Source organism: Tiliqua scincoides, chromosome 9 (assembly GCF_035046505.1).
Source record: "Tiliqua scincoides isolate rTilSci1 chromosome 9, rTilSci1.hap2, whole genome shotgun sequence".
NCBI classification, from domain to species: Eukaryota; Metazoa; Chordata; class Lepidosauria; order Squamata; family Scincidae; genus Tiliqua; species Tiliqua scincoides.
In genome coordinates this window covers 31,246,682-31,269,015 of record NC_089829.1, presented here as the reverse complement: position 1 = coordinate 31,269,015, position 22,334 = coordinate 31,246,682, and the positions used below count along the sequence as shown (strand labels likewise).

The 22,334-nt window shown below is 44.1% G+C and overlaps 1 protein-coding gene across 1 annotated transcript in view; it reads left to right on the top strand.

The window, feature by feature from the left end:
• Window positions 1-22,334, top strand: part of NKD1 (NKD inhibitor of WNT signaling pathway 1) — a 135,361-nt gene that overhangs the window by 96,857 nt on the left and 16,170 nt on the right. The window contains exons 5-6 of the mRNA XM_066637728.1: window positions 7,914-8,020; window positions 18,177-18,272. Of these exons, the coding sequence (XP_066493825.1) occupies window positions 7,914-8,020; window positions 18,177-18,272 (203 nt within the window). The remainder of the gene's footprint in view (window positions 1-7,913; window positions 8,021-18,176; window positions 18,273-22,334) is intronic.

Genomic DNA, 22,334 nt, shown 5'->3' with positions numbered 1-22,334 from the left:
ATATGTATATTATGTTTTTAATGTTTTTAAGTGTGAGCCGCCTTGAGTGTCCTCATGGGATAGAAAGGCGGGGTATAAATCTCTTAAACAAACAAATAAGTAAATAATACGGCTGTTTACCTGCTCTTGTACACACTTAAGACTATGCTCACTTAAGACACGTAAGACTATGCTCACAAACATACATATGATACAGCCCAATCCTAGCCAGCACTGGCTTTGAGCAGGCTGGAGGTCTCCTCAGGGTAAGGGAACATTTTTCCCTTTCCCCATGTCGAGCTCCAGCCTGCCTGCTGGCGCAGATCCAAGTAGCCCTGAGTGTGGCTGCCAAGCCCCAGAAGAGGGTTAGGATATAGCAGTGACCACCTTCACTTATCCCAACCCCTTCCTGGGCCTCATGCGCCCCCGTTCTGCCTCCTCCTACCTAAAAACACCCCCTCCCCACCCTCTTCTCCTGCACAGCTTGGCACTGTACTTACCAGCACCTACAGTTGCAACTTTGGATCCACGCTCCCTACTCCCAAGTCATCGCGAGCATGCTTTGCAGCATGTTTGTGACACCTAGTGCAGGCACAGCGGTTGCTGCATTGGCTCTAGCCCTGAATAGGATTGCGCTGTCAACATATATATAATTTAACCTTTAATGCACAAGATTATAACTTATCATATTAGCAAATCAGAAGTAATCTGAGAGGAGAACTGAATGCAACATGTATCAACTATACAGCTGCAAAGATGAGCGCATGGTGGCTCTTGTCTCATGGCACTCAGCTGCTTATGAGATGCTCACTCTGCCCCCAAATGAGAAGAGAATCTCCCTTTTATCCTTAACCCAATACAGGAGTACATTCTCACAACATTGTCTGGCTCATCTGGCCTTGCTAATGGAGGCTGACTTGTGTTTCACCCATATGCTTTCTCCCCCTCTTTCCCCAACTGGCATGGGAGGGAGACTTTGGGGTAGCGCCAGATAAGCATCTTGGGAAAATCTATTTCAGTCCATGCAACTCTGCGCCTAGCAGGGGGTGGCGATACATTTTCATTCATGTCTTACAGTGAAAAACTTGAAAGTGAAATTTGAATTTGAAGATAATTGCCTGCTTGGAAGACTCCTTAATTTGGACTCGCAAAACCAGTTGTTTCTTATGATCAGTGTCCGTGGGTCACTTGGGAATTGTTGGCCATATTTGTCTTGCAAGCCCAGAGATTGCTGAAGAAACCATAACCCTGGAGAAGTATCAAACTTGGGCTCTGTGTGGGATTGACTCAAGACCTCCAGTGCCTGAGCAGCACACCAAATAATTCCCCTTTTACCAAGGGGCATGCTAGCTGCTGTCTCCATTGCATCTCCTCCTCCTTCTGCTCCCCAGATTCACAAAGGGAAAGAGTGCAGAGCGGTGGATGAGAGTCAGAGATACTCCTCCACATTTGTGTGCTCTTCCCAGCTTCATTTTTTAATGAGCAGGAAGAGGGAAGGTGATGGAGGCAAGTGGATGATGGCAGTAGCCTCACGTTTCCTTCGGTGACTGTCTCAGACTACCTCCCTGATGAGCCAGCCTTAGAGCTTTGCAGGAAAAATGAAGGAACCTTTTTTTAATCTTTGCTGTTCAGACCTGATGTGCAAGATTGCTGACTGCACTGACAGCAGGAGGTGTGCTCTGGAGTTTGAGCCATCTCTTTACCTGAAAAAGCTAAGCAGGATCAACTTGGATTTCACCTTGGATGGGAGATTGGCTAGAGATGAAGGAATGTGGACTGGCAAGAAATGGAGAACATCCTGAGAACCAGCCTGAGGTGTGTTTTGCAGCTGCCTTTGGAAGCTTGGAAAGTGCAAGAGCTGGTGCAGTCAGGACAATGAAAGAAAACATCTGGAGGAATGGAGGATCCCATGAGATTCTCTCATAGATTAAAACCTCATTTGAAAAACATGATGTATGGTCAATCCGCCTATGTAAACCACCTTGATTCTACATGACTCAGGTCTACGAGTCTTTGAGAAAGGCAATATACAAATATGGTAATTAATAAAATCTTGATCAATTCTTTATTTACGTCTTTGTGGACTGCTCAGGTACTTTCCGATGGCACAGAATCGAAGCCAACTTGGTGAATCTCAAACAAGTCTGAGCCCATTTCATGCCATCTAACAGTGTTCTTATAAGTTCATCTACACTTTCATCTACCCCCATTTCTAGGGCTTGGGGCTGGTAGCAGATACACAAAGGCTGCAGAATGCTTAGCAGATAACTGATGTGATAAAAGCCAATTAAAATTACTCAGCTCTTCCTTAATTCCAAACTTTCATAACCAGTTCAAACAAAGCATTATTGAAGTGCTTCTGGAAAAATACTCAGGTTCAGACTTGGAGACATCTCCAGGGGAAGGGACTTCCACATTTGCTAGGTGGCCATCAAGGAAACTTCTGAACATTCCTTTTCAGTTCAGACTTGGCACCTAAATCGTACTGTCAACGGCTTGTGCTTGGCTGATCTGATAAACTATGATCAAGCAGAAAGTATTCTTGAAGGCATTTTAGGAATGAGTGTTTTAGTACTTTCTGGGTTGAAATTTTATAGTTCCTTCTGTTCCTATTGGAGCAGCAGTTCATGGTAGACCCAAGGAGCTACTCTGTTCAGTTTAGTGGTAGACTTGCAGTGCTTCATGGGTTTTGTAGTCTTAAGATGGTGGTTCTTGGACATGCATGCTTTGATTGAGAGAATAATCTTGGTTTGGCATGGAACATTGTGAGAATGCAGAAGTTCCAATTGAGAAAATATCACACAAGTGCATGTTTGTTCATATGACTCATGAGTGCATTTGTAGAAAGCATGGTGTATTCTTGGAACAGTCACCTGAATTTTAACCCCTAGTTAAAAGGCAGAGACACCTTTTAAAGTGGTGGTTCTCTTATATTTAGCAGGAGGGAGATCAACTGTCCCTATAAATTCCAACTTAGCATCTTTTCTAGTGGCTTTTCTGTCATGTGTCTTTTTTAAGATTGTGAGAGATGGGGAACCATTTTTTCATTTCTTTCACCACATTAACCACTTTGTGACCTTATTTTTTGTCAAAAAGCAGTATATAAATATTCTTTAAAATACATTTCTCTGTCAGGATTCAGAAGTGACAAGACCACAATCATCAACCCAACTTCCATTCCCCCCCCCCCCCAAATAGGTTGGCAGAAATTCCGTCAATCTTTTTTCCCCCCCCATTGCCCAGTCTTGGGCATAGAATTCTTAAAGAATGGTTAAAACTGTTTCTTTTCTTTAATGGGTAGAACTCCATAACAGGCTGAGTACAGAATACAGAATGACAGCCGTGGATTCAGCACCCTTCCACATATGCTTTTTGTTCTCTTATTCTTTCTCAAAAATAGATGTTATTAATTAACTGTCCTCAGCAAAAGACATCTGTAAGTGTACTTGTGCCAATTAGCTCTCTTTAATGCAGGAATAGTATTTCACAATGTTTGAAATGTAATATTTTTCTCCCCTTTGTTGTATTTCCAGTTTCAAACAGAAAAAGGAACATTTTAGTGTGTTGTTCAAGGCACATACTTTCCGATTAATAGCAGTGAGACAGAGAAAAAGGGACACTGTCAAGAAACAAATGTAATGTTTTTTCAATGATGCAATTATGGGTTGACTGAAAATGAGGCCCTTGCAAACAATAGACGTACTTATCCTTTTAGACGTACTTTTAGGCGTACTTGTCCTTGACAGATGGGGATCTTAACCCAGTAAAGAATCTCCTTACTGGAAGCCTGCAGAAAGGCTCTATACAAAGGATCCTGGACAAGAAACCATTTGAGGGCTTCCTAATTGGCAAGGGAGTGGAAGAGTGGACTGTGCAAAGTGCCCACTTTTAAAAAATCTTGTGTCCAACAAAAGTTGGATTTAAAATGTGCTAAGTTGTAAGACCTCATTAACATATCTTCCAACATTTCACAGTGAAAAATAAGCTTGTAATACTGCCTAATGTCCTACTCAGGGACATTTTGCAAGCACTTTGGAGCTGCCAATCCCCACACAGCCATGAAGCTCACTGGGCATCACTCCTTGGTTAATTGTTGAAACCAGCCATGATAGGATGATCCAGTTCAGCCACAGGTGGGAGACAAGAGGAGGGCCAGAGGCAGTTGAGGTAGACAAGGACAGGCCAGGGTTGAGTTCTGGTTGAGACCAACAATCAGAGGGCCAGAGCATAAGACGTGGTCTGAGCCAAACTGAGGATGAGATGCAGTGGTGTAGCTGGCCCTTCTGACACCCAGGGCTGTGACTTGAAATGTCACCTGCCCTGGAAGTGTGTGATACCACTGCTAATTACGTCTGGGTTACAGGACACTTGGAGCAGTTGTGCTCTGCTCTGAGTGGTTGATCACTTTTTTGTGACTTGTCAAGAGGAAAAAAAAAAGGTAAAAAAGTGGTTGCCCAGTCTGAGCAATGTGCAACTGCTCTAAGCATCCCCCAGCTTGATACTCCCTTAAGGCTGTGGATCCCCCCTGGCCCTGCCTTAGCTATGCCAGTGACAAGATGCCAGATTTATCAAGACTGGGCAAGGCATGATGAGGTGAGGCAAGGCAGGGTTAGGGAGGCTTCCTTGCTACCTGAGTTTATCAGGCTTCTGCACTGGCCTAGACGCAAAGGTTTTATAGAGTTGAGGAGTCAACAGACCACAACCAGCCCAAGTCATTTTACATTCTGAGGTCCACAGAGGCCAATAAAGTTGGTTGCCGGCCCGGCACAACCAAGTAGAGGCCTCCAGGGTCTCACAAGAAGGAGCGGAGTGTGGTGACCCACTGGGGAGTATGAGGTGGGCTGCGGCGCTTAAAAGTTTGGGAACCACTGAACTTGTCTCTTAAGTCAAAGTTGTCTCTTAAGAGCAGTTGGAGGAAGGGAGAATCATGTGCTCCACCTTAAAGACTTGGAAGGAAGGGCTGCATAGATATAAAACTATGTGATACAAAAAACCACAACCATACAGTTAAGAACCAAGCATTCCAAAGGCAGCTTTTGATATGGCACGGTGGTCTGCTGTTCAAAGGAGGGAGAAAAGGGGGGGAAGCAAAAAAAAATTCCACTGGGCCTATCCAAGCTCTTGGGCCTGCCTAACGTAACTCTTTGGAACTCGTTTGTAGTTAGCCTCAGGAGAGTCCAACTCTGGCTTTTTACAACTACAAGTCTGAAGGTTTAACACACACAAAATGCACCTCTTTGAAAGCGGCTTGACATCTGAAGAGGAAGCAAGTGCATATTTTTACAGAAATGATACTGTCAACGGACCTATTTCTAATGGCACAGATGCTGGAAACATGACTCTGTTAATGCTTCCCTCTTATTTAAGATAGCAGTCTAGTCTGGACAGGTTTAATATTGTTGGCAAGGCTCTTGGTGGAAGTCCACATTGTGTATACTCTGGCATTGTGTATACTCCGTGAACTCTGGCACAGAGCTCAATGGTGTTTCTTGAGTTTTCAGAGCCGCTTTCCTTCTCCTAGGCAAGGCATTCACATTTTATTAATAGAAGCTCTCGGCATATTTTGTTTCTTTCTCCTTTGTGAATTATATGGATATAAATCTTTCAAGTGGCATAGCCTTTTCCCATTTCTGCAGGGACTGAACATCCTGCTCAGAGGCAAGGAGCAAGTTGCCTCAACGCATGTGCCCAAGCTAGGCTTTGGTTGCACAGATGCTGAAAGAGAATGAGCTTGCCTCAAGCCGGGAATGCAGTATGAAAAGGGGGTGGAACCCCTCAAAACATTGATTTCTCTAATGACTGAGCAGTGTGATTTAAAAAGGCTGCAATCTTGTGCACACATACATAGGAGTAAGTCTCCTTGAACTCAGTGGTTTTCTCTTTCTCCAAGTGTTAACACAGTTTGAAAAACATCTTGTACAGTAGTTCCTTTCTTGCATCAGAGATAATTTGTATAGAGGTGATGGCGAAGCTTGTTGTATCAGGATTCAGATATAGTTTTCAGGGGTTTTCACTGAAATCGCAGGTCACTGAAGCCCACTCCTTTGCACCTACCAAGTGCTGCATCATCTCCCAGCCCCCCTTCTTTTTAAACCAGTGGTTTCCATCCTTTAGGAGCCCGCAGACCTCTGAGGCAAATATTGAAATCATCATGGGCCACATGCAACCCCCTCCCCCCACACCTGCACACACACAAATTAAATTGGTAATAGAGAAAATTTTAGATTTATTATTTATAGGGAAGATTTGTGGATTGCTGTTTTTGTTGCAGGCTGCAGGCAATCCATTCACTGCCCTCTCTGGTGGTTCATGGGTAAGCATTCCCACATGAGCGCTCCTCCACAGATGAACAGAGGATGGAGAATGGACCCCCCCCACAGCCAACACTTCAGTCGGTCCGTTCTCTGCCCTCTGTGGTGGTCCGTGGGGGAGCACTGACTTGGTGGGATGCTGGAAGTGGCTGGAAGTGATAGAAGGTGATGTGGTTCATTATTATTATTATTATTCGTATTAAGGCCTCGTGGACCACTTCTCATGGACCACCTGTGGTTCACGGATCACAGGTTGGGAACCAGTATTGTAAACTTTGGGCAGGGTCAACAGGGGCAGAGTTTGAACTGTGGGGAGAAAAAAGAAAGGAGGTAAATCTTTCTTTCCCTCCCTCTCCTTTTGTGGCACATATACGGAAGAAGTGATGTGGTAGCCCTTGGGAAATATAGTTTTTCCAAGAGCAAATGCAAATTTTATTGTACGAATACCTGTAAATATATAAAATAAATATTCTTGGAGCCCTTACTTGGCAGGATTAAGGGATAATTATACTTGGATGTATCTAAGCTAGTAGTAAAAGTAATTATATACATAGGAGAAATCATAGTTCTCTGATAGAAATTAGAGTGCACAATATATTGAAATATACATGAGAGATTTTGAAGAAACTAGTCCCTTTTGAAGAAACTAGTCCCTTTTCCAAGAAATGGAAAAATGAATGGTTGGTCTTGGTCTTGGGAAAAATGAATGGTTAATATTTCCCTGCATACAATATTAAAAATGTTCTAAGGCATTTATATTTCAAGTTTCCCCTTTCCCTGCCCTTCCTTCATATATTCTGAACTCTTATATTTGATGGGGTCTAATTTGTCACAGCACAGCTTTTACCTGTTAGAAAATTTTGCTTTAATGTATAATTTATGTCTTTGAATATGCAGAAAGATTAAACTGCAATGTTTAAAACCAAGAGCATTTATTCTCTGTTGGCCGTGTTCTCAGGTAGCCCACCCTCTGCCTGAATGTCAAATTTCAACTTAAAGATTGACGAAAGAGCAGAATATGGACATGATCTTGTTTTGAAAAAGGATGAATGTTGTCAAAAAAGAGTGTCTGGACAATGCACAAAACTAGCTTGATAGGGTATTCCTTGCAGGTTTGTGTTCCTGAACTTCTAACTAGGGATACAGGATTGGGAGCATCCTCTGAGCTCATGAACTCCTTCCCTTCCCCCTTTCTTGTGGCCAAAATTCTCCTCTAACTTCAATTTTCAGTATTAACTGTGGCACAGAGTTCCAGCTGCATTAGGCAGCCCAATCCTAACCTATGTTGTTGCAGCTGGGCCGAGTGGCCTACGCCATATCCAGCACTGGTTAGGAACAGTCTGGTGTTCTCCTCTGGGTAAGGGGATATTTTTCCCTTCCCCTTCCCCCCTCATGTTGAGACCCAGGCTGCTCAATGGGGCTACTCAGATCCATTGCAGCTAATTTTCTGGTGCAAGTCCAAGAAGCCCTGTGTAAGGCTTCCAGCCCTGAGAGGGAGGATAGGATACGGCGAAGACCTCTGCTGGTTTTTACAGCTAGGTTTCTGGTGTGTCAGGTGATTTAAAGCAGCCTGTTCTAGAACTTGCTTCTGAGTGTACTTTTTTTTTCTTTTCTCCCTCCCAGTGGCGTTGCCTCCAGAGAAGACAGACGGAATTTGTAGCAGTGATGAAAAGAAAGCGGAAAAGGAAACTGATGCACGTACAAGCTCCAAGAAGCAACTGAAATTTGAGGTAAGGGCTCATTTTTCCCCCCAAAGACTTCATTGTAAGTCCCTGGTTGAACCAAGTTGATTCATTTTCAAGGCTGAAGGCAGAAGTGAGGCTGGTGGCAACAAACGGCAGGGCTTTTTCAGTTGTGGCACCTTGATTATGGAACATTCGCCCCAGACAATTCACTCAGCGCCTTCCTGAATAGTCTTTAGGCTGTATGTCTTCAGGGTTCGCATGGAGACTATGTGTTCTAGCCACAACAAGCTTCTGGTGAATTCTGCTGTTTGCTCTGTTTTTATCATTTTCATGGCATTTTCCTGTGGTTGCTTTTACTGCTGGCTTAGCTTGCTTTCTGAGCTAAGTACTGAGTAGGAGAGCCAGTACTTTAAAAGACAGCTCTTTGTCCAAACACCATGGTTCATTTTATCCCTATATTGCAGCTTTGTAGGGCTGAAGCTTACCTAAGTTCCTTCGGGAGACTTCGTGGCACTCTCAGAATCTGAGCCATTGCATTGCACCAGCCCTCTGTGAAAAAAATGGCTTGATCATCCTGGATGTGTTGTGAAAACAGGGCGTTATGTTTGGCCTAACAAGTAGTGACTGAGGGTATGGCTACCAACAGGTCACAGGGTGCAGGGCTGTGATCCTGCTTCCTTTTGTGCAGCTGTTGAACATGTTAAGAGAGGAATGCTAAGCATGGAGAAAGTGGAAGGGGGTGTGCTGCAGACTGAGGCAGAGTGCTGCTGGAATACAGGCATCCCCTGGTTTCCACAGATCTGGCATCCACTGATTTGGTTATCTGCGGTTTCTTATGGGCCCGCCCCAGTGCACCCCAGTACCTTTGTTTAACCTCATTACATTCCCCAGAAGTGATATTCCCCCAAAGTGATAATATGTCTTGCTTGAAAATGCTATTAGCAGGAAGCTTATAGCAAGACAAGCAGGCAAGCAACCTGCAACCTAGAAGAGAGAATAAAAGTGAGCAGGAAGCAGGAGAGTAATGCTTGCTCCTAGTCTCCCTCCTAGGCTGCAGGCTGCTTGCCTCTTGTCTTGCTATAAGCTTTCTGCTTATAACTTTTGTTCAAGTAAGACACATTATCACTTTGGGGGAACTGTAATGAAACGAAACAAAGGTAATGGGGCACGGGGGCTTGGGGAATTGCGTTCTCCCGTATGCATGGTTTCCAGTATCTACAGGAGGCAGGAACGTATCCTATGTGGATACCCAGAAGGTGCCTGTATTTTGAAACTGGAAGGTGGAGGCTGCAATATGACAGACTGGAGAAGGCAGAGCTCCAAGGTGTACTGGCACCAGGAGATAGGAAATAAGGGATGTTAACATATAGCTCAGGGGAACGAAATGTACGCCAGGCCAACCTTGCATATTGTGACTCTCTGGTCTCAAACACTTGAGTTCCCCTTCCTTTTATGTGTAATGTTTTTGTTTTTCTGTCATAGAGTTGTGTTTTCGTATCTCCCTGTGTGCTTCGTTTTGTTTTGTTTTGTTTTGCTTTGTAGTCTACCGTCCTCCTTTTTTTTCACTCATACACCTCCTAGTGAAAAAGATGCTTGCAAGAAGTCTTTCATTTCTAAGCCTCCAGAGTGATCTGACCTTGACCCAGTCGTGCTAGAAATCCATCTGATGACTGGTGGTGAGGAAGACAAGGTCCTGCCAAAACAAGTCTGGTTGGCCGATTTCCTTGCTTCGTAAAACTGTCAGGTGTTGTGTGCATCGCTTACAAAGGAAGAGATTTCATAATACAAGTGCTGATTCACATTGTCAACCAAGCTAGAAGGCCTCCTTGGAGAACGAAGCATGCTGGTGCCATCAAAGCAACTTGTGTGCATCCCTGGATATACGGCAAATTGAGATCTCGTCTAGACAATACAGTGAGCCCTCCTTATCTGAAGGCTCGGCACCCATGGATTTGAGTATCAGGGGATGCTGGGCCTCAGAGACATGACTAGAAGTAGCTTGTAAAAAAACTGGAAGTGCATTTGGGAGGCACTTCTATTTGTCAGCGTCTCCATCCCCCAGCATGGATTTAATTATCCGTGGAATTCAGAATTCCCGGAACAAATCCCCCACAGATGCCAAGGGCCCACTGTACTCTTGCCCAGCAATGACTTGCAAGCTCACGTGGTGAATTTGATTTCTGGCATTTGTTCTCATGTGTGGTTTCTTCTCACATTCCACCTCAGGTGCCCACCTCAGTTGAAGTCACGTGGCCTCGTCCCACGTGAATTGATTCTAACTCACTCATTTGAGAGTGAGCTAGAATCAATTCACGTGGGACGAGGCCACGTTTCTATCAAAGCAGTGAGAGCAAATGCCAAACTGGCTGATATTGCGAAGGCTATCCAGATATATAAAAGTCTATCTCCCTTGAAGTGCCATCCTATCGCTTCCTGAACAATTTTTGAAGAAGGCAGAGTCCTTCCTGCTGACAAGAAGTTATAATGCATCATGGAATATCTTCCAAGAAGGAAAAGCTTCAGAACATTTTGGTGAGACCAAAGCTCCCACGCAAAAGTTACGCGTGGCTGAAGAACTCAGGTGGCTACGATCCACCTTGAGTGCCACAATCTCTCATATCTTCGTAGTAGGTGTAATGTTTGAACTGGGTCTGGGATTACCCATTTGTTAAAGAATCAGTCATGTTATTTAATGGCACTCTGGATGTTCTCCAGTTAATGTTTTTAGGAAATGATCAGATTTTCCCTGAAAACCATTTAGTAAACATTCAACTTTTTGGAAAAAAAATTTGGCGACATTGTTTCTCCTGACAGGCAGTCTTTTAATGCCATTTTCCCCCACCTGCTGCTTCTTCCTCCTTCCTTAGTTGATGCTATCCAACTAGGAACAGGACAGTAGCCAATAAGATATAGTTCTGCAATGACATCACTGCAGGCAAAGGAGGCCAGTGTAAAAGATTAAGCAAATGTTTTTTCACAAAGACTGCTGAAAAACCTTCAGTATGGGTGGGTGTTTCTCAGCAGTGCCACAACTGAAAAGCCTCTGTACTTGCTTGCCGCACCTTGGTTGCTGAACTATGCAAGATGGAGCATGACCTCTGTTACTGATTGGAGCATGGGAGGGGTATCCTGGTTGCAGTGTTTAGGGCTTGAAAAGTAAGAACTAGTAGCTTGAATGGAGTCTGGACCAGCCAATGGAGATTGAATACCATGAAAATAATATACTCTGACCAATTCCAGAAAACAGTGAAACTTCCTTATACTGCTTCAGACCAAGGCAGCACTGTCTACACTGACTGAAAGAAGCTCTACTGCATTGCAGGCAAGGGTGCTTCCCAGTTCTGCTGGAAGATACTGCTGAGATTTGAGCATAGGTTCTTCTATAATTTGAACATAGGTCCTTCAGGCAGGAGGTCTGGTCTAGAGGGTAGAGCCTCCGTTAGCTTGAAGATAGCATCTGAAGGTTGCCAGTTCGAGGCCACCGGCAACTCCGTGAATGGCGAGACTTTGAAGCAGCTGACAAGCTGAGCTGAGTTATTCCACCTGCTATCTGGTGTGAGTGAAGTGTCTTGGCTGCCTTTCAAGTGAGAGATGAAGGAGCTGCTTGTCAGCCAGCGTGGGAGGCGACTGGGGGCCAGAAGTGATACCAGACCGTGAAAGATCCATCTGAAACATTGTGCGGTTCTTGAAAGAACCTTTCTGTTATTGTAAAAATCCCCTCGGGGGTTTAGAGATAACCTGCCTATGTGAACCTCCTTGAATAAAGTCAGAGGAGTAATCCAATGACCAGAAAGCCGGTATATAAATACCAGTATAATTATTATTATTATTATTATTATAGGGTGGTCCAACACATGCCCCACAGGCCACATGCAGCAGGCAAGGTCTCTTTTGGCAACCTTAGAAAAGCCCCACTGCCCCCACCACCTGCTTCAGCTGCTTTTTCATCTCTCTGCCACATCATTCCAACTTTGAAGGAGAAGCTGGAATGGTGTGGCTGGGAGATCGAAGCCCCAATCACACCCACCACCTTCTCTTCCTCCTGCTTCTCCTGCTACTTCCTCCTACAAGTGACTTCCAGCAGCTCAGAACTCAGAAGTAATTGGTGGTGACATCATCTTATGTCTGGCTACTCGGGGATGGTGCCAGGGTCTTGACACATGCTTAGTAGTAGAAGTTGGATGTCCTACATGCAAAGCAGGAGCTCTTTCTTTCTTTCATGGGAGACAGAGTTTGATTCTTTCATAACTGGCTATCTCTTGATTCTCCCAGAGCTCTCCCAGCTCAGCAGCATGAGAATTGTCATAGCATGTACCCATAACTTTGGAGGAGAAGCTGGAACGTGCAGGGAGTTCGTAAAGCCCCGCTACACCCACCTCCAGTGCCTCCTGCTGAATGACTTCTGCAGGCTCAGAATGCGGCAGTAACTGGGGGTGACATCATGATGTCACTGTGAATTACTTCTGAATCGACCCAGCCAGGGGTCACACAAGGGTCATGCAATCCCCCCCCCCCCACTGCTAAAAGTTGAACCGCCCTGCTCTAGTCCAGCATCCAGCTTCCCATGGTGGCCAACCAGATAACTCTAAGAAGTCCACAAAAGGGCATGAAAAGAATACGTAGTCTTCTCTTGGTATTTCCAATAACTGGCATTCAGTGCTATATTACTTTGGAGGTTCCATTTAGTTTTCTTGGCTAAATACCATTGATAGGCTATCCTCCTGCATGAATTTGCCTAATAATCAAAGCCAGCAGCCATCACCACATCCCGTGGCAGAAAATTCTATGCATTAATGATGCGTTGCCTGTGTGTTTCTTTGGTCTATTCTGTTTTGTGTATTAGATAGCGGAGGGCAGTGAAAGCTCTTCATATGAGACGAAGTACCAGATACTGATGTATTCACACTCACAGACACTCACTCACTCACTCACTCTCTCTCTCTCTCTCTCTCTCTCTCTCTCTCTCTCTCTCTCTCTCTCTCTCACACACACACACACACACACACACACACACACACACACACACACATGCCTGCCACGTACTTCAATTCAAAGCTTCTGAACCATGTAAGCTGGGGGCTGAGAAAATGGTAAATGCTTTCGTTTTATGACCAGTACAAAAGAATCTGAAATGCAACTGTCAAGACAGAGAGGTCTAAATCGGAGAAGGTGGATGTGCCTTGGCTTTTAAAGGTGCTGGGAATGTTTGTGTAATACGAAACTCTGTTTCCACTGTTGAGAGAGGGGATACTTTAGCTGCTTTCAGCCAGGGCTTGTTGGAGTGAAGAGAAGGCTGCCTTTGAACTCAGCAGGGGATGGGGGGGAGTTTACCCTTCACCGCTGTAGGGAATTGGTTTCAAGTCAGCAGATCAAGCAGGTATTTCGAATCTTCCATCATGCCAAAGCTATTTGGAGCTGTTTATTTTACTTGTGAGCAGCAACATTTCCTTTAATTGCCCCCATGGCTTGTGTTGTGACTCTTGCCGACTCTGATCGCAGCACAGGCCTCGAGAGGAGGAGGGCAAGTATCTAACGAGGAGGAATAAGAACAGTCAAGTAGACCAGTTGGCACAGGCTGATTCCTTCTTGAGGGCTGGTGCGTCATCACTGCTAAGATGAACTTTTCCTCCATCAGTCTGTCATATCTCCTTTGAAAGGCATCTAAGCCAGATGCCATCCCCACATCCTGTGGCAAGGAGTTCCACAGACTAGTTAAGTGATGGGTAGAGAAATATTTTCTTTTGTCTGTTCTAACTATCTCAACACTCAAGTTTAGTAGATGTCCCCTGGTTCTGGTGTTGTGTAACTCAATGAGAGAGTATACGGCTTACCTAAAGAAGTTCCTGAGTCAATCCCTAGCATCCAAATGCAGTATGGGGGAAAATAGTATGGTCCTATGTTCTAGGGCTGTTGCAGAGATTAATGAAATAATGTCTGAGAAGTATATCAAACATGCACTCTATAGGCACAGAGGGTTTTTGTTCTACCTCTCATAACACTAGACACAATACTAGACATAATACTTGACATCATATTACAATGCCTTGCTATTGCTCAATGAAAATGATTAGCAATAGATTCAGGACATATACTAGAAAGTATTTCTTCACACCACTCATGATCAATGATCATGATCAATATAAATACTGTTAATACTGTTAATAATAATAATAATAATAATAATAATAATAATAATAATAATAATAATAATAATAATAATGTATGGAACTCACTTTCACAAGATGTGACCATTTTAATTTCCAATTGATCACCTGGGAACAATGTTACACAATGACATAGCACCACCCCAGAGGACTTATGGGCAACTAAAATGGTGGCCACCACCTATACTGAGTGCCACTAGTAAAGCCCCCTTTCCTCTCCTTTAGTTCCATTTTATGCCCTTCTCAACCTGGTTGAAATCCTTCCTTCTCCTCCTCCCTCAACATGCATTTTCACCTCCTGCACATGGAATGACAAAATGAAGCGGTCATAAAGGCCAGGCCGTAGACAATTAGAGGTCTGAAAGTTCATTTCTGACTTTTGTTGTTGTAGTAGCTAAGAATAAGAATATGTATACGATGGGCCCTCCTTATCTGCAGGAGAAACTGGAACAACATGGCAGAGAAACAGAAAAAAAGAGAAACAGAGAAACAGAAAAAGCCTGTGGCCAGGTTTCTGAAGAGCACCAAAAAGAGCCGCATGTTGGACCTCCGTGGACTGGGGACCATTGGATCCTGAGCCCGCAAATCAGAGTGCTTCAGAGGGCCTCCCGGATGTGACTGGGTGCCTGTGACTGCTTGTCACATCTGGGAAATGTTCTGAGTTGCAAGGAGGCCACATAACCTCTGGAGGGCCCAGTGCAGCCTCCAGATGAGTTTTTGTGGCACTGCAGCCTTGGCCCCCACGGATTTATCTGTGGATTTTGGAATCCTCAGGGGGTCGTGGAACAGATCCCCCACAAATACTGAGCACTGTATATTGCTTTTCAACAAGCATAGCTAACAAAGTGGATTACATAGCAAAATAAAACAATATTACCTTTTTGACTTTGTTTTCTGTTCCTTGATTTCCTGAAGTGTGTTCTGTTGATACCATTGGCTTTAACGGCTCTCAACTGCATCCTTTGGACACTGCTGTCCTCTCAACATCCTCAAGATTTCAACATAAATTACACCTGGCAAGATTTAATAAAATAGCTCTAACAGGGAAGATTTCCCCCCCCCCTCCCTTATTAAACCCAGCTTGGGCTCTGTTTCAGCAGGTATAATGCCTTAATGAGTTATAAGGGGTAGCTGGAATTAATACTGCATTTAAACATCTGTGTTGTGGAAGGATGTTTCAGTTAGAGGTTTATGCCGCATGTCAATTTCGTATTAATGGTCACTTCTGTTTCAACTTTTATCCTACCTCATGCTGTGAGCCTCTGGCTTTTTCTCCTTGAATTAAACCAGAGATTTTTCTTGTGTATTCTCTCTTGTGCCCATCTTTTCTTTCCCCCTTAAATTAAAGGATCTCGAACATTATATTCTTAAGGATTTTAGGAAGTCTGTCGGCCTTTCACATAGTTTCTTTCTCTTGCTCAGTGAAATTGGGAAAAAAAAGTTTCAAATTCTCTGAGAGTGTTAGCCCAAGGGAATTAGACAAATACACTGCTGAATGGCTTCCCTCTCCCGCCCAGGAGAATAGGTGGAAAATTGGCTTCAAATGTCATTATCATCAGGATTGCCAACTGACAGAGACAAAAAAAAAAAACACACATGCAACCCAAGCTCTGGTCTAGCCATTATTTCTTACTTTTGGGGCCAGTTGCCTGCTTTCTTCCTGTAAGAGCTAGGAATTTGGCCTGATAATGGAGGATTTTTTTTCGTACGTGAATTAAACCAGTTTCTGTGAAATCTTTGGCTTAACCTCCCTGCAGAGGTGTCGCTAGAGGCAGTGAACCCAGGCCAGTGATGTCACAACATTGTGGGATGTTGTGCCGTCCCTTATGGTTTCTCCCAGAAGAGAAGGTGATGGCGGATGTGGCTATGCAATCTCGCTGCCACCCCATTCCTTCACCTTTGAAGGCTCAGCCTCCATAGGAGAAGGAACAAAGCAGCAACGAGATCGCAAAGCCATTGAAACAGGTGGCAACAGCCTCTGCCCACCTGCAATCATGCTGGTGCTGCTGCTGTTTCTCCCACTACCACCATCTTGTCTGGGCCTCATGTGACACCCCCTTCTGGTCTGGCACCTGGGGCATCCTTCCCCACTTGCTACGCCACTGCTCCCCTGCTCTCTGCACCAAGCTGTATTTAAGACTAACCACATATACTTGAAATAATGACATCTATTTCCCCTGTTTATGTGGCCTCCACTTCCCTCGCCTTCTTCTGTTATCTTCTATCGATTTTCTAGACCAGCCACAGACTACAGATCACCCGCCAGAATCCATCCCCTGGGTGAACAGAGCTTACTGTTCTAGCAGGGAACCTCCTCCTTGCATCGTAGATCACCCCCAAACATTGTGCCAGCCAGCCATTTCTGGGTTTAGTCACCCCAGCAGGTTTTTGCACCTGGGTTTCCAGGCAGATATGGCTGGCTGGTGTGATGCTTGGGGGGGATCTGCGGCCCAAAGAGGAGGCTCCCCAGTGGAATTGTAAGCTCTCTTTGTGCCAGGGAAGGGATTTTCCTGATGCAGTGGTCTCAAGTTTAGAGACGGTTGTTCTAAACTATAAGCCTCTAATTATGTGTCATCCACATATAGATTATTATTAATAAAAATTTTTTAAACCTGTGTGATTTTTAAAATTAAAGTCAGCACGATCTCTTTTCATTTACTATGCATGCGTCAGCTGTGTAACCAATATGCAGATCTAAGACAACGGGGTTGTTGAATACAACTACAATGCACTGCACCACTTTCTGTGGCATTCTATGAGAATGCAGGGTTTATGAGATTGGGGCCTTTGTTGCAGTCCCATCCCACAAACTCCATTTACAGAAGGCAAAGCAACATAGCAATGACAATTGCAGGAATTGCTCACCAAATACCATAATCTGGGAGCCCTACTTACCTGCAGAGACATTAAACTACAGTCTACAAGGAGGAGACCTTTTCAGTAGTAGCACACCCTTTTAGAACTCCTTTCTTAGGGAAGCCTTCCAGGCACCATCCCTTCAGACATGCAGGGAAGTGGCCAAAATTCATTTCCCCAGAAAACATCTCTATTGTGAGGGGAGGGGATTTGCTGCATTCCTATGTGTTGATAGGTTTCAGTGCTGTGGCAGTTTTATGCATTTAGAGGAGACTATTTGCAATAGTTTTATTCAGCAGCAGCTGGTGAAGCAATTCAGTAAGACAAACTACTGATCACCACCACCAGCCAAGCTTATATGAATATATGAAGTTGAACAGACCATCCACTTGTGAAGAAACTAAAACAGTTGGGAACAGACCTTGACTTATTGGGTCTATCAAGCCAAGAGCAAGCATTTCAAATGAGCAAAAGGAGAATCCTGGATATAAAATATCAGGAAGTGCCAAATGCTGCTAATGAAACCATTGCATCTACATTTTTCCATCAAGAGAGGTCAAATGGTGGCTTTTCTTCCCCCTCCTTAAAGGGCCACAAGAGTGAAGGGCATTCTCATTATCAAGGTGCAATGCCCAGCCATCTTCCCTATTATATGGCAGATTTAACGGGGTGCTATATGCTGAAAGGCGCTGTCAATGTGGGTGGGACTTAGAAACTGTATTGCATTTACTTTTAGACTGTCCACTTCTTGAAGAGCCATGATCAGAGTTCCTAGGTTCAATTATGGCCAACCTGGGAGGACAGGACAACCATAAAGATCAGGACAAGGTCTGGTTTGTTCTATCTATGGAGGTGGTTGACATAGTGGAGAGAACGGTAGCTTTTGTAGGTGTTATTGGGAAGAGTCGGACTAGTGAACACCTAGTGAACACCAGTGATACTGTGTTTAAGATGTAGGTCTGTATAGAACATAGGTATTATTGCACATAGACTATGGCAATAATGGTTCTACTACTACTACTACTACTACTACTACTACTACTACTACTACTGCTAGGAAGTTGAATATAGTTTTTTTTTATAAGCTGTTGTTCTCTTAATATTTTCATGAAGGAGACAGTGGCCTTCTTTCAATAGATATTTTGCTGTAGGTAATCTGTTACTCTTTGTGTGTTCTGCAGGAATTACAGTGTGATGTATCCGTTGAGGAAGACAACAGACAAGAATGGACCTTCACCCTTTACGACTTTGACAACAATGGCAGAGTCACCCGTGAGGTGAGCAAAGTATAGCTGCCTGATTCATGTGTAGGACGAAAGGACTGGTTTATGTATTCCTTGTTGTATTGTGCTTGAAGTGGTGAAGCCACCCTCACTGATTGGCTGAGCTGCTGTGATGACAGCTTGGGAAATTGAGGCAAGATAAGGCAAACAGAGAGGGGACTTGGAAGAAATGTTGTAACGCTTGCAGTCAAGAGAAGCCTGTGTTATTGGGCGGCATCAGTGGCAGATTGCTAGGGGTCCTGGAGCAAAGTCCCCCTTACTCACTCCCTGGTGTCAGTGGCATATTGTGTCATATTGTGACACCAGAATTGAGGGCTCAGGAATCTGCCCAGGTAGTCCCTTTGATGATTGGGGGCCCTTGATTAGTGCCCTTTCTGGCCAACCGCTGATGCAACCCATACTATTATGAAGGGGAAGGAGTGGAGTGCTGGGGAAACCAGCCAAGAAACTGGGTGGCTGAAGAAAGCGATAAAGAGAATGTCCTGAAAACTCAATAGTTGGAGCAGAAGCATAACTGGGGGGGGAAAGGGGGCTGTACCATGACAGGCACTGCAAGGTGTTATGTAAGCAGCATCTCCCCCTTGCAATTGTAGCCATTCAGGGCAGTGACGGCAACACATAGGTGCTCACCAAGCTGGCAAGGCTCAACTTCACACATTGATATGAACTGAGCATTCCATTCATGCACTTTAGGTGTAACTATGACAGGAACATTTTTCAGATGAGCTGGAAGTTATCGGCAAATCTCAGTGCCAGGTGTGAAGGCTTCCCTTTCACAAGACCCACTTTATCAATAGACCTGCTTCACACTTAACATGTGCCCCACCCGACTATTGCACAATTAATGATTCGCAACTTAATAGGCAAATGGCAAAACTTTGCATTTTGCAGTGATAGTGAAAGTTGTCTCTATAGTTTAAGATGATCTGTGATAGTCATCATGGGATGCTGCATGTGCATATGGGGCAAGCATGTGCATGTGGGAACCAGCACTTCATGTCACTGTTCTGGAATTTGTGTTTTTTTGATTTTTATATGAGCCCATTCCTGTTTAATGTCAAGGATTAGCTGTTTAAAAACAAAGACTTAAAAAAAAAAACCTCCTTGTTTTTGAAGGGATAAAAGTATAAAACAAATGATTCTCTAAACAGAGTGTCAAAACAAATCCTTGCAAGTATATGTTCCTTTTGGCTCCTCTCCTGCCTTTATAGCTGAGCTAACCAAATAGCAAGGGTGCTCTTTGAAAAGTTTTCCAGTGGGATTAACTATGTCAGTCAATCATATTTATGGGCATGGAGCATGGTCTGTACCAACATCTTGGTCAAATTATAGGCCATCCACCAACAGATTTCATTACAATGCAACAAACTATAGCTGGTGTGTCTCAGTGCAATACTCTTGGTGTATCTCAGCCTCCCCCCCCCCCCCAAACCAAAAAAACATGCTGGACTTTTGATGCATCTAAAAGTCTGTCTATCTGAGATTTCTTCCAAATTTTGAAATTCCTAATTACTTGGTCTTGTTTTTTGAAGTGGAACTGATGCATTAAAGCAGCAATTTTCAACCACTGTGCCGTGGCACATTGGTGTGCTACAACTGGCCTGCAGGTGTGCCATGGGAGACTGGGGGAGGGTTATATGTTAATAGGGTCATTGGGGGTTGTGAGCCTCCAGCCATCAGTGCAGTGTGCCTTGTCAACTGTCAAAAACTGATGAGGTTCCTTGACAATTTTAGCATTTCCTTAGTGTGCCATGAGTTGAAAAAGGTTGAAAATCACTGCATTAAAGGTTTCCCATTATTCCATTTTTAAGTTCTGAATTTCATACAGAATACTGTCCATGTGTAGTTTGATGCAGTTTTCCGTTCCTTCAAGTTAATTTTTCCCTTATTACGTTGTTCTTTACACACCTGTAAAGATGTGTAACTTTACAGTAAACACTGTAATAAACACTGCAAAAGAGCCATCTTGATGTGACTGTGGATGCAAATCTATAAGAAATTCTTTTTGTGCAGTGTTTCACTGGGGCACATGGCTCATTGCAAGCCCGCTTTAAAGCAGTATAACTATTTTAGTGCATGCTGCTAGGCATTCTGGAGCATAGCACACCTTTCTTTTAGTTTTAGAGCATTTCCAGCAGGCACTCAAAACAATGAAATAATGCAGCGATTCCCAAAGTTTTTCAACTGGTGGCTCCTTTGACCTACTGGGCTGTTGGTCGTGTCTCCCCATTAGGGCTACAATCCTATATATTGTATAGGGTGGTGGGTTTTTTGTAAGAATTCCTCGGCTTCCCTGGCTGGTTTCTGTGGCTCCCCCAGGAGCCACAACTCAGTTTGGGAACCGCTGAAATAATGGATTGGAAGAAGACATAAGATGAAGTACAAGTTCTCTTCATGGGCAAAATGGCGTCGGTGTTAAAATGACCCCCAAATTCTTAAGAACGGAGCACGCATTAATTTTTTTTTTCACTAGTGCGCTCTCTTTTTTTAATAATAGCAAATCTCCATGAAAGTGTTCAGATTTCATTTTAGAAGGCAGCTCTTTGGAAATTGACTATCTCTTTTTTCAAGAGTCTTCTAAACTTAATGTGGCTTTGATTGTTTTCTTGAGATTGCTCCTTTTTTCCTTTGGCGTTTGTCTTTTTTCCACAGTTCGAGTTCAGATGTAGACATGCTTCTTTTGAAATGATAAGCGGCGTGTACTTGGGAGCATAATTAGTGTGATGGCAAATTATAAAATTAGCATCCGATTATTGTACTTGAAACAGTGTCATTAATGCCTGGGGTGAAGAAAGGCCATTCGTGGTCCTTTTGGGATGTGGGGAGATAACTTTGGTGTGGATGTTACAAAACTGGACTAATATTATTTCCCAGCATTCCCTGTGCCATTAAGAGAGGAACTCATTATGTATCATGGGGCTAGTGGAGAACGTGACAGCTGCCCTTTAATTAACTCCACATGGATATTAATAATGGGATTGAAGGCATGGAAGAGAGCTAATATGTGGTCATCTGTGCCACACCAGGACTTCGCTTGCTATATATGGTCCTCTGGCTGCTGTTGAAAATTCCTTCCTTTTAATGTGCCCAGGTTGTGGGAAATTTTGAATGTACTTCACAGAGTGGGGCTTCTTGCAAGTAGGCAGATGTCTCCTTGGAATGAATTTATGGACTTGCCTTATTAATTAAACCACTTTCTGGGTAAATTTGGAATAGTTCCCCAAGGCCTAAGACAGAGGTCTTTTTGAAACCTGCTACTTGAGATTCTTCCACTGGAGATGCAAGGGTTTGGGGGGCGACTGTCTGTCTGTCTGTCTGTCTGTCTGTCTGTCTGTCTGTCTGTCACACTGGTTCTCAACCTGTGGTCCATAAGACCTTGAGAAGTGATCCATGAGATCTCAGGAAAAAATTGCCTTTGATCACTTGCAATGTCTTGCTGAGCCAGTGCTCCTCCTTGGACCATCAGAGAGGGTGGAGAACAGACTGTCCACAGCTAGCACTTCAGGGCGGTCCTTTCTCCACCCTCTCTTATAGTCCTTGGGGGAGTGCTCACTTGGGAGATGCTTCCCCATGGACTACTAGAGAAAGTAGAGACACTGAAGGCAGTGGCTGTGGGCGGTCCATTCTCTACTCTCTCTGGTGGTGGGGTACGCACTTCCCACAGACCACCACAGAGGGCAGAGAACATTGCCCACAGATGGCACAGCATGTGGTCCATGAGATTCCAGTTTTTGCCTCAGTCGTCCGCAGGCTCCTTAATGTTGGGAACCATTTGTCTAGGAGCAGAAGGAAGGGCAGGATCCAAAGTAGAAAAAAGCAGTTCAAAATTCCAGGTGTTGCTTAGGTACTACCTTGCCACAGATGCACTGCCTAATAAACCCCTGCTAACTGGTTAAGAGGCACTTTTTCAAGTGGGTGCTCCTCTTTGATTTAGCAGGGGGAGAGTAACTGGCCCACCTCACCCCAGCAGCATCTTTTCTAGTGGCTGCCTGCTGGTGTTGCATCTTTTAAGATTGTGAGCCCTTTCAGGACAGGGAGCCATTAGTTATTTGATTT